The sequence below is a fragment of the Populus trichocarpa genome, chromosome 6, assembly GCF_000002775.5.
Source record: "Populus trichocarpa isolate Nisqually-1 chromosome 6, P.trichocarpa_v4.1, whole genome shotgun sequence".
Classification (NCBI taxonomy): domain Eukaryota; kingdom Viridiplantae; phylum Streptophyta; class Magnoliopsida; order Malpighiales; family Salicaceae; genus Populus; species Populus trichocarpa.
This window is the reverse complement of record NC_037290.2, coordinates 18401880-18414573: the sequence shown is the minus strand read 5'-3', so window position 1 is coordinate 18414573 and position 12694 is coordinate 18401880. Positions and strand designations below refer to the sequence as shown.

General features: G+C 31.7%; 2 protein-coding genes across 2 annotated transcripts; one reads left to right on the top strand and one right to left on the bottom strand.

Moving 5' to 3' along the window:
• Window positions 1-501: 501 nt before the first annotated feature.
• LOC7485275 (protein FLX-like 4) lies at window positions 502-3785 on the top strand. The gene is made up of 4 exons (XM_002308392.4): window positions 502-657; window positions 1651-2205; window positions 2977-3116; window positions 3218-3785. Exons 2-4 carry the CDS (start codon window positions 1667-1669, stop codon window positions 3430-3432), a joined length of 894 nt encoding a protein of 297 aa, XP_002308428.1. The 5' UTR covers window positions 502-657; window positions 1651-1666; the 3' UTR covers window positions 3433-3785.
• Window positions 3786-4018: 233 nt separating this feature from the next.
• On the bottom strand, window positions 4019-5654 carry LOC7465986 (tetraspanin-15). The gene is made up of 2 exons (XM_002309342.4): window positions 4976-5654; window positions 4019-4528 (listed from the first exon to the last, which is right to left on the bottom strand). Exons 1-2 carry the CDS (start codon window positions 5549-5551, stop codon window positions 4235-4237), a joined length of 870 nt encoding a protein of 289 aa, XP_002309378.2. The 5' UTR covers window positions 5552-5654; the 3' UTR covers window positions 4019-4234.
• Window positions 5655-12694: the final 7040 nt, after the last annotated feature.

Sequence of the window (12694 nt, the reverse complement as noted above, 5' to 3'; positions counted from 1 at the left end):
CAATATATGTAATTATGTATCATGCCTTTTCCATCATTTTACATAAACAATCTGTACATAAACTTGGATCCTTTTATATCAATGTTCTAAATCTTTTGAATTTAAAAGATTAAATGAAATGAGAGAAATAAAATATAATGAATTAAGTTATTAATATTTTATCAATTTAAATTTAATAATTTAGAGTTAATAAAAAAACATAATAAAAGAAGAAATAATATAATGTTAATTCATGAACTTGTAATTTTTTTAAAAAATATTTAGTAATCCTCAAATATTAATAAGTTAATCATTTATATTCAGGGGTGAAAACATAAGTTTGATCTATAAAAAACATATTTATTAGAAGGAATAGTCACAAACCCCGAACGGGACTAGTCTCATCTTTAGTGAAATTTAAGAAAAGAAAGTTTGCAAATCTAAAAAAAAATTATTATTAAATAAAAACTATAATTGCAAGAAATTTTGATAATTAAAAGTAAACTCTTTTAGATTTGCCCTAAATAAATAAATAAATAATTAATCATAAGCAACGCATTTGCTTATTCGATATTGTAACTTGTATAACTGGAGTTTGGCCTGTTGATCATCAGCTCAAACCTTCCCTCCCTATTCCTACCTGTCTTCGACGCTTCCTCCACGGCAACACCGCCGCCGGTACTCTCTCTCTTTACACATATATTTACAGTTTTGTACTCCTCCTTTGCCTTCTATACCAATTTGCTTTTTTTGTTTTTTTGTTTTTTTGTTTTGGGCCTCAAAGATTCTTGCTTTGAATTCACGTTGATCTTACTATCGATAGCAAAGGAAAAGAAAATCTGTAATAATATATATTTCGCGATTCTCTTAAAGTTAGGCTTGAATAGGCTTGAATAAATTGATTGCTTATTTAAAATCTTAGTAAAAAAAACCCCAAATTTAACCTTGAATTATGCTCCATCTCGAACTTGAACTTGAGATTTAGTTTTGGTAATCTGGGTTGTTCGGTTTTTGGAAGTTTTAACAATCTATGAGAACGTTAGTTTCAAATTTGAGGATTTTTTTTTATAAATAAGAATAGCTAATGGAACCAGATGTGCCTGCTGGTGCATTGCGTGTACATGATATAATGATATGACAATGGTGATAAATGGTGGTTTCAGCTTTTGGGTTTATGCGTGTGGGTTATTTGTTTAGAAAATAATATAAATCATATCTTGAAGTATCATCTAATAGCTTAAGCTTTTGAGTTAGATGTTTGTTTGACAATTTGAACTTGTTTATATAAATGCTTTGTAGGTAATCCAATTGTCAATCTTTATGATTTTATAATGGTGTCTCATATGTTCTGAGGTGATTTTAGTTTCTGGCTACTTTAAAACATTCTGCAGACTGGCATCACAGGCACAATCCTGTAATGATACTGTCCTGAAGGTCATATGGGCTTGTTTTGGTCATGGTAGGCGGGAATGTGTCTATTGTTGAAACAGATTGTTTTAGAACGCTTGGAAACCTTTCTGTAGATTTAAACGGCAAATAGAATAGACATTTTGTACTTTTATCCATTATAGTGTACATTGTTTCACACTTGGAGTGATTCCATAGATTGATTGAAACACCAATCTGCATCTCAGAACTCTGATTGAAAATTAAACCTTAATGCTTGTGCAGACCTGAGAGAATTGTCATGTCTGCAAGAAGGCATATTCGACCAACTTTAGAAGGGCGTGTTATCCAAGCACCTGGGATGATGCGTCATGGTCCATTTCCTGCTGGCCACCATACATCAGAGCCACTCTCTCGTTCTGATCTTCTAGAGCATAGGTTTGCTGCTCAGGCTGCGGACATTGAACAACTTGCAGGAGATAATAATAGACTGGTTACTAGTCACATGGCCTTGAGGGAGGACCTTGCTGCTGCTCAGCAGGAAGTGCAAAGACTCAAGGCACATATTAGAAGCATCCAGACTGAAAGTGATATCCAGATCAGGGTTTTGCTGGATAAAATTGCAAAAATGGAAAAAGACATCAGGGCTGGTGAGAACGTGAAAAAGGACCTCAAACAGGCACATGTGGAGGCACAGAACTTGGTCAAAGAAAGACAAGAGCTTGCTACACAAATCCAACAGGCTTCACACGAGTTGCAGAAAATCCACACTGATGTAAAGAGTATACCAGATCTGCATGCTGAGCTTGAGAATTCAAGGCATGAACTCAAGAGGTTAAGGTAGTAATAAATCTGTCTCAAGTTTTTAATAGTTGTTGCTTCCTCGTGGACCTTAAATCTGTGTTAAATAGTGAACCTGCCACTGAACCCTTCATGATGTTTAATTCTAGACTAGAAATAAACTACCACGGACTAGAGTTTGTTAATAATCCAAAACACCACCAATTACTGGCTCCATCATCCAGAGATATGGTTTCAGGACCTAAATACATAGGATATTTTCTCTCCTTTTTTTTTTTTATCTTTGAGGAATCATGATTGTAATACTAACATTGAATGGTGCTTTCATAGTGTGGTTATTTATTTGACTGTTCTGTTTCACACTAATTAAGGTTTCTCTTAGTCTAACGTGCTGGGTAATACTAATTCTCTTGCCATATGCTACTGTAATATTTAAACTAGCCCCTGATTTATGTGACAATGCATGATGTGCTTTGTAAATGGAGGATTTGTGAGGAAACCAAATACAAGTGGGGAGTGGGGAGTGAAAAAGGTTAACTGCAGCAAACTTGCATCAGCTTTGGAAGTAATGGATGATCAAAAGTTGATTAAACATCAGTGTTTGTCTTCTCTGTGAGCATGATGGTTATGCAGTGTACACTGATGAAATGGTGCTGAAAAACAGCAATAGAAAAAAAAAAATACATTCATTGATATAATAAGGATTCGATTTTTTCTGTTAAAATATTTTCACTGTGACATACAATGTACAGTTTATTAAGTTCTAACTTACATCTACTTTTTTTTTTCATCTGCTCTTTCGGTGAAAAGAGCTACATTCGAGTACGAAAAAGGATTAAATATAGAGAAGGTGGAGCAAATGCGAGCAATGGAACAGAATCTCATAGGGATGGCAAGAGAAATGGAAAATTTGCGCGTTGATGTCTTGAATGCTGAGACCAGAGCACGTGGTAACTTTTTGTGTTATATCTAAATGTGGTGGTCGTGTCCTTTGAAATATGTTTTGATTATTTTTTTAACACAATTCTGGTGCTGATCTGTGTCATTTTAGCTCCAAACCAATATATTGGTGGCTACGCAAATCCTGATGGATATGGGAGGCCTTTTGTTCACATGGGTGTTGGACCAGCAGGGGAAGGGATAATTCCTTACAACAGTAGCAACAGTGTAGTGTCCAATGTTGGGTTTGGTGGTGCAGCAATGTCTACTACTGGTGGTGTCGCTCAATGGGTAGGGCCTTTTGATCCGTCGCATGCTCGGGGGTGAACAAGATGAAGCTTTGATCAGGAGCTATCCAGAAGCTTTTCTGCCTGCCTTGCCTGTCATCAGTTGCTACAGGGTGAACATGAGGTAGTCTTCATAAGAGGCTTTTCACAAGCTTTAGCTGCCTACCACTTTGCTCTGCATTTGTAAAATGCATAATTCCGCAAATGTTATTGTGTATATTATAGATTAGATGTTTTCTTCACTTGGTAGCTGAAGTGACATATGGCATTGCAATGTAATCTGTTAAAACATTTTAATTTACGTAGTTCATCAGGAAGCTGCAGTCTGCAGAACCTTTTAATTTTGCATCCCCTTTGACAAGCTCTTTGATGAATCAAACTGGACTTCAGGAATTGAATTCTTTCGTTCTTTCCATACATCAGTCATATTGAATCAATAGAAAGGGTTAATAATCTCAGCAGTAGCATGGAGCCTGCCATCCCCCTTGATCCGAATTATCTTTCTTTTTTTGGTGGGATTGAGTGAAGCTTGTTGTAGAAAAGAATGTGCTCTCTTATTGCTAAAAAAACTCCCCGAATACATGCTAATTCAAACCATAGAACTAAAAACTTAAAAATAACAACAATTTAGAAAAGAAAGAGCACACACACACAGGTGACCAACACCATAAAACAAAAACAAAATTACAAAAGAAGAAAATCATCCTTATTACACTAATTATTTTGAAAAGATAAAAAAAGCTTACCCTTTTCTTGAAAATGATCGGGCTACGCTATAAGGAAAACACCTCTCTTTCTTGAAATGGTGGAGACAGATTAGTAATTTGCAGTCTTAATTTTCATCAATTGTAGTGCTCCCACATAACCATAACGAATAATGATATATGAGCAATAATAAGAAGTAAGCCCATCAAGATGAGTAGGACGCCAAGATTCCTCCATTTGCTTTCCATTACTCTCACAAAACCATGTCTACAAGATCCACAGTTGTAACACAAGATATTTTGATCATTCTGCCATGTAGCACAGTCGCTATATTGCTGTTGTGATTCATCCACAGCCCCTTCAACTTTTGTCCAAAATGTGGCATTCACGTACTCCATTTGACATATTGATGGTGGTTTGCAACATCCGGCCTTCCATGTAACAAAATAACAAGTATTAAATCAGGAAGCAAAGAGCTTATAATTAATACGGATATTATAGAAGATATTCTTCCTCTAAGATTAAGGAAAGAAAGAGATTAGGTTTATTTAAAGATTTTAATCAGGTGATTTACTATTTGCCGGGCATTACCATAAAATCAACGAATTACTAACAGCATATGATCACTTGAGAAATTATGCCTAAAAAAAGTAACCTGATTGGAGCGGAAAATATGCATTCTTATAATCTTGTGGGAAACATATCAATTTCAATATAGAAACGACAAATCTTCTCAGGTATAAAACTCATTGCAAGCATCATAGTAAAATGTCAACAGTAAATTATATCATGTTAAGATATGCATAAAAGATGGTTCAAATATAACAAATCTATGCACATATATATATAACATGCATGCTATAAATGAAACTACCTACCTCTATGGGTGATAATTTCTTGATACTGAAATCAAATGCTTTGAGATTCAACGACCTGGACACCAAATCATCGCATGTTCCAGTATTGTAGATGCATGATTTAATATTTTCCCAGTTGTCATTATGGCGAACTTTTTCTCTGAACCACTTTGGTGTAGCCATCAATCTCCTGCTTTCCAGCTTGTTAGCTCCCACAAGTGCAAGTCCCATTGTGAGCATCACGATCAATGGCACCATAACTAGAAAGAATCCCGGCACAGGAAACCGTGATCTCAGCAACACAGCAATGTTGCTAATCAAGGAAACAAAGATCAATCCAATGCCAATACCAATCTGTAACCTTGGTAGCCATAAGAGCTTCTCACAATCGTAATCTTTCATGTAAAGCAACCAGATAGCGGAGGCAAGGATCACAACAGAAAGAACAAAGGTGATAATCGATAATATGCTTGCATAGTTTTTTACTTGATTTACTTTCTCAGACTTCGTATTTCCCACTACTTCTTTTTTAGTTTTGGTGGTTTCTTCGGCTATTGTCATTGCAAGAGCTTCTGTAGGTTTAGTATTTTCTGCCATATCAGAGATGAGAGATGAGCTGAGACAAAAGAATTAATGGCTTTGTTCACTTCTTGTCTCTCTTATCCACTTTATTAACAATTGTTCTGTTCTGACTGTACTAAGTCAAGTTTGTTAAAGAAGCGTTATAGAAAAGAGATCCTAATAAATAGTAAGAGTCAATATTGTTTGAGAGATTATAGGAAGAATTAGCATTGTTAATTCATGGAGTATCTTTGGTCATGGCAAGCCGAGTTAGCTACCTTCGTCCTTCTGTGAGAGAGACATCGTGTTCAAATCTATTTTTTGTAGGTTATTTTATAATAAGATGCAAGACTGCTGAGCATGGTCTTCCCTATATATATATATCATGCGTTTCTCATTTCAAGGGAAACTTTCTTTCTATTTTCGGAAAATAAATAAAAAGGATTATTACATTTAAAAAAAAAAAATTGGTTCAAGCCCATGTAATAAAGATCAAGCATGAATAAGGTCCATTGAAAAAGAAAAAAAGAATTAGACAACCTCGTGGTCTCAAATTTCGTTGAAAGAAAGAAAAGAAATGTAAGTCCAGCCCAGTAAACAAAACCCCAGATTATAATTCGGGTCAAAGATATACCATTTTAATATTTAATTATTATTCTATCAAGTAAATGAGCTCCATGTGGTTGTTTTACCGTAGAAAACACTATTTATCAAGATTAATTCATGCTTCATCAAGCATGAATAAGGTCCATTGAAAAAGAATTATTACTATTTATGTGTTTCAAAACCGTATTTTAAAAAATAAAAGTTTTTTTATTTTTTAAAGTAATATTTTTTTAGTATTTTTAGATCATTTTGATGCACTGATATCAAAAATAATTAAAAAAATATTTTGATGCATTTCAAGTTAAAAACATTTTAAAAAGTAACCGCAACCACAATTTCAAACACCCATATGCGACACACTACGACTTTGAAGCAAAAAAGAAAAAAAAGAAATATTTTGGCATAGCTAACATGATTTATTTAAAAAACAATAACTGAAAATTCAAAATTTTTTGCATATTAGATGATATTTTTTAAAAAAAATATTGAGACTGTTACATACTAAAAAATATTTTTATTTTATATTTAGACGAAAATATATTGGATTCACCTGAGTGAATTCGGGTTGATCTGTGAAACCAGTAGGGATAATCTTGAAAAAAAAAAAGAAAGCTCAATCTTCAATTAACTAAATGTTGAAGGACGAAATTCATAAAAAACAATACTCCATTTAAAAAAAACAACATAAATAAACTTGAGTCAACCAGCAAAACTGGCAACTCGGGTCATGCACGTTACCAGATTTAATAACTTTTTTTTTTTATCCCAGAGGTTATTTCTCATTTAATTATATGACAATAAAACACATGATATGTTTTTTGTATAAAGAGATCTTTTTTTTATTTTAAGTAAAAAATAAATAATTGATAACAAATGGTAAAATTGTATTTTTATTTATTTAAATTCAAATATGTATATATATAAAGAAATCATTGATAACAAACGGTGAAAGGTATTAAAAATGCATTAAACAACTAAAAATAAAAAAAAAATACATTTTTCACCAAAACATTATGGCTTAATCCATCAAACTTGCGATTCGAGTAATGGACTCAACCAGGTTTAATAAGTTTTTTTCTTAAATTTATTTTTCACCTAAATATAAAATAAAAATAAAGCAGGTAAACAAAATAAGTTGAGGCGCGATGGCATTTGAGCATTTAAAAAAGAGTCGAGTAGAGGCCTGAGTGCCTAGGCCTGTATTGTTTTTCATCTTTTTAAATGGCAAATGACCTATTATCCACCCATATTTTTTGAAAAACAATAATTGGATGACACATCATCTATTTGCTCAAATTTCAGCCATCATTATAGTGGCTGAAAAATCAGAGCAAGAGCAGTATATTTTTTGTTCTAAAAACCATTTGTTCTAGAAACAAATTTACCAACCTAATAAACCCAAAAAAGGTCCAAATCACAAAATCAAACCAGCTAAATTTTTTCCCCTTGACTTCGATCAATTTTTTACGCAATATTGAGGTTCTAAACAACCACTATAAAACTTCTTTTATTGAATAGAACCTATTAACACTAATTTCAACTATTTTGATGGTCAAAATTCGTATAAACAATAACTTTATCTCTCTACGCTGAAATCTAATGACTCTCTTCTTTTATAAACCAAGAATTAAAAGATAAGAAAAATAAAGTTCCGTATGAAAATTAATTTTTCAAAAACTAAAGTTGCCACCTATTTTTTGAATGAAACTTAAAGTTGCCACCTATGAAGTGAAAAAGAAAAAGGATCAAACTGAATTTTTTATATGAAATTCAAAATTATCATTTATTTTACTTGTATTTTTCACTCTGATTCCTTGTCTTTCAATTCTACTCTTTGCTAAAAATAAAAAACAAACGAAGAAGAAGAAGAAACAATTGGGTATTAGTTTGGTCTCAAAAATGTTCAATTCAAAAATTCACTACTCCTGGTAATGTACGAGAGACTGCCCGGTTAATTTTGGCTCTCCAAATTGTTTCAGGAGAATAAAAGTAAATGCTGAAGAAAAGGGAAATTCACTATCTGTATACCTGTAACTAGTTGAAGGTGATAAACTTCCACCAAAAAAAATTGTGTTTGCAGAATACAAGCTACGAGTTTTGGACCAACACCATGACAAACATGTTTTTTTTTTAAAAAAAACCCAAGTAAACCACCCCATAAGACCAGCTGTAGACACAAATTTGTGGGGTTGGAATTTCTCCTAGCCTCCCATTGCAGTTCCTTCTTTCATAGACCTAAAAACAAGTGACTATAAATGGTGATGAAAACATTACAAAGAAATCTAATCCATGAGGCAATTTTATAATGCATTTTTCACAACAGAACTCAAGAAAGGTTCTGAAATAGAAAAGTTTGGGATTATAAGATAACATACCAACTCTCACTACTAAAAAAAAAACAGAGTTATTAGCAAATTAAATACCTGATCCGTTACAGATAAAACTAAAATCTATTGCTAATAAATATTTGCAATAAAATCAGCAACATGAAATATTAGATTTGTAGTTTCTGATATATCAACAACAAAAAATATGTTGTTGATTTATCGGTAGTAAAAAAAAACAACATCGAATTTTTCTTTGCTGATCAGTAATAGATTATTCGTTATTGATTTATTAACAATAAAAATTGGTTGTTGATTTTTGTGATTAGAAATGGAATATAAATTGCTGATATTAGTTTTTTCTTTTCATTTAAATGAATAATTCATCGAATATTCTCATATCTTGAAAGACAAAATCTTTGGAAATTGACTAATAAAAATAACCCTAACACTAAAATAAGGGATTGATTCAAATTCTAAAGAGGAAAATTAACAGGCAGATAGCATTCAAAACATTTCAATATGCTTTCCATTGCATTTTAAACGATTACATCTTTCAGTACTGAATTGAATCATACATGACTTTGACTAGCTCTATCCAAGCATCCAAACAAAGATTGTGAGGGAAGGCAGTGATATAATAAATTATTCATGAAAGAGAGCCTACATGTATATGTTAGCATGTTATACAAAAATGTAAAAAGCTGTTGGGAAGAAGAAAAACTATCTACGCTTTGTCACGGGAACGAAATCGAGGCCATCTTTTTTCATCCATACTATAGAACGAGTTTTCTTGCATGATCTGCAAAGGATGAAGCCTGTCATCAAGAAAAGCCAGTCAGTTAAACTAGTATTCAAATGCCCTTTTGATCTGCCATTGATGTAAGATCCTTATGATTCCATCCATGAATATGGTATTATTAGTGTTGCCTTTGCGTACGTAGACTGATTGTTTGCGCCATTAGTGTGGCGTTTGGGCACCGAGAAAGTTTTCAGGGGGTTTTCTTTCTAATCTACGTGAAACAGAGAATTTAAAAGTTTTTGGATTTTGAATTTTTGGAGAAGCGGGGAGAGAGTAGAGAGAGAGGAAGATAAACAATTTAGGAGATGTTTGAGAGGTTGTTTTTCATAAGTTTTGGAGAAACATGAGCCATTATGTAATTCATAAAGATCCTCAATCTTCCATGCTAAAGAACCATTAGCAGGTTTCTTAACCATAGAAAGTAATTCTCATTTTCCAGTTGGTTTGAGAACAAAAATCTCAGCTCCAAAAGCACGACAGTCATTAACAAGGTATCCAATAGAAGCATCATTGGATGTTTCGAGGGAAAGCAATTGATCGAAACCTTCTTCGGTATTCATCTCATAAAAACATTTTACTGGTGCATCCGAATCTATAAACAAGTAATTCTCAATGTAAATTCATGAATACAATGACAGAAGCAAAACGAAGGAGAAAGCTAGCCTTTTAGGTTTTTAAATTCATCTCATAAGAAATTGTTTATTTTCTTTGGTTTGTGATTCACTGTTGGAACAGGAAATATAACGAGCAAGATTTTAACTAAACAAAGCCGGTCTCCTTGGCTTGTATGATTATACAAAAAAAATTTCCTGTTTCAATTGAACGAGTCGGCTACCTGTACTGGAAATAACTAAAAAGGAATGCATGCATGCACAGGAATGAGTAAAGGAGATGAACAAAATAATGGAGGGCACGGTTTTTTATATTTTATATTTTTTATTATCTGTTCATATTTCATAACTCATCAACCGCTATGCAAAATTGTGAAACGAAGTCTCACGGGCTGTCAAAGTTATTGATTATTATTCATTCATAGGAGAAAATTTTAGGATTTTCACTTTGGTCTTTAAAATATATAATTGCTTTAAATTGGACGTGGAACTTTGATTTCATCATTTGATTTTTCAATCAAGATTGTCTCTAAATTTTTAATTTTAATAATTATATTATATTATTGTGAAAACTTAATAGGATAAAATCAAATTTTAGTTAAGAGAAATATATTTAAAATTAATATAAAACTCTTTTAACTCTGTATTTCAAGACATGCTTATTTATTTTTAAGTCTAAATAAACTTGTTTCGATGTGATATTTGTAGAAATAAAAAAAAATTTCCAATCAAAATTTATCATGCGTCATTTTTATTTTATTTTTACATAATAAAAAAGTTAAAATAAAATTAAAATAAATGACATAAAGAATAAATGAGTCTTTATATATTTATTGGTCAATGAAAAGTTGACACTTGTGATGAGATATTTAAGATATTTATTATAAATACAATATTCCATGAATAAAAATCAACTAATAAAATATTATAATATGGCATTGACGAAGGATCCAAGTGACCCTACAAATCTCTATAAGATATTTTTGTTTTTTTTGGGTTAATGCAAAACAAAAATAAATACTTTGTTATAACGTGATTGTAGTGGTATTAAATAAATAATCTGCAGTTCAAAAACAAATACATGAATGTGGAAAAATTAATTATACCCTTCAAGGCAGACCATCATATGCTTTAGTTCACACTTTATTAAAATGAAAACCTTATATGAAACGCGGCATTGTAAGTTTCTATGCACATTAAGAGCATCTACATCATTGCTCAATATTGAAGGGTCCTTGGCTGTAATAGCTAGCCGTAATGTTTTTTTTTTCCAGTAGCATCCATCCTCTTCAAAGAGCTCCCTACATTAGCTTCGTTAACAGTGCTTATTATATATATACATATATATATAGCAAGCACAGCACTTTAACGCTCTGCAATTGATGTTGGCGTGGAGGCATGCATGGTGGCAGGAAAAGGAAAGAGTAGAACGGTAGGGGCTGATCAGAGACAGGCTCTACTAAGATTTAAGATGGCCAAAGAAGGAGATTTTGCATTGGGGGTTTGGGACATTTCTCTATTGAGGTTTTGAGTTTTTGTTGTTTTTTTTTTTTTTTTTTTTTCAATATCTCGCTTTCTTGCAACTTTTTTACAATAAAACCCTAAAACCCTCATTTCTCTCTCTCACTTTCTCCCGTTCTCAACCGAAATCAATAGTCATGACTACTAATTTGTCATTTATTATAATATCGGGATAATTCAATAGAAAAAATTTAAAAAAATTATAAAGTTATTTTAAAAAAAGAAACAATGTCTAACAACAATATCAGAAAAAAATAAGACAAAAAAAAGATATCAACCTCTGTTAACTTTTTAAACTTGTGATCCTGATCATTATACTATAAACACTATACATAAAAAAATCATGAAGCCTAATCCCTAAAAAATAAAACGTTGAAAGATTAAATTGAAAAAACAATTACACAAAAAAATCCAAAATAAAAAATAGTAATTAAAAAAATAAGGGTTAAAATTGAATAGTTAAATCGAAAAGAACAAAAGAAAAAAAATAAAGAAAATACAATACACTATCAACTTGGTTTGAAGGGTGATATTGAAAACAATAAAACTTTAATAAAAGGGTTAAGGAAGAAATAAGAAATCATAAGAATAATGATCAAATTGAAAAAATCAATAAATAAATAAAAAAAACCTGTAGAATTTTTTAACGTGTTTTTTTACATAAAAAAAGCATAAATATAAATCGAAAAACATATGTATGCATCCAATTAAATAAATCATGAATCATTGTGTAAATAAATGAAAAAAATTGTCATAACGATAAATAAAAATATAATTGGAAAAATTAAAAGATAAATGTAAATCAAGATATTTAATACCGTAATACGGGTTAGTTACGTGATTGTGTTTGGCACACCCGACATCGCGATGGCCTTAAAAATTCAATAAAAAGAACAGATTTCTGGCATCTTGTTCTTAAAATGGGAAAGGTCTGGTTTAAGGAGTCGTCACTTAGTATTATGGTCACTAGAAACCCTAACTAGTCTACAGAGATTCTATAATATGGGACTGGTTACATAAAAAAAAAGATATTAACACCTCTTAAACGTTCTGCCTGAGACAGACTGCATTACTAGTTTTGTTTTAAATTGCTAAAAGTTTATTGGTTTATACTATAATGGTTTGCTTGTAATATTCCTGACTCTGGCGTCAGTGAATATTCAACTACGGATACTTCTTCCAACTATGACGTTGGTAAATATTATGTAATAAAAAAAACGTATGGTATTCTTGACTCTAGCGTCAGTGAATAAATCAGTAACATGATTTTAAAATCAATGCATGCATATTTTTTATTTTTTTAAAAGAGAAAAAA

Excerpts from the sequence above, each read along its gene's own strand:
- LOC7485275 (XM_002308392.4), top strand. The coding sequence starts at position 1,667 with ATGTCTGCAAGAAGGCATATTCGACCAACTTTAGAAGGGCGTGTTATC. Across the intron at positions 2,206-2,976 it reads CATGAACTCAAGAGGTTAAG|AGCTACATTCGAGTACGAAA; the intron begins GTAGTAATAAAT and ends TTCGGTGAAAAG. Across the intron at positions 3,117-3,217 it reads TGCTGAGACCAGAGCACGTG|CTCCAAACCAATATATTGGT; the intron begins GTAACTTTTTGT and ends GTGTCATTTTAG.
- LOC7465986 (XM_002309342.4), bottom strand. The coding sequence starts at position 5,551 with ATGGCAGAAAATACTAAACCTACAGAAGCTCTTGCAATGACAATAGCC. Across the intron at positions 4,529-4,975 it reads AGAAATTATCACCCATAGAG|GCCGGATGTTGCAAACCACC; the intron begins GTAGGTAGTTTC and ends GTTACATGGAAG.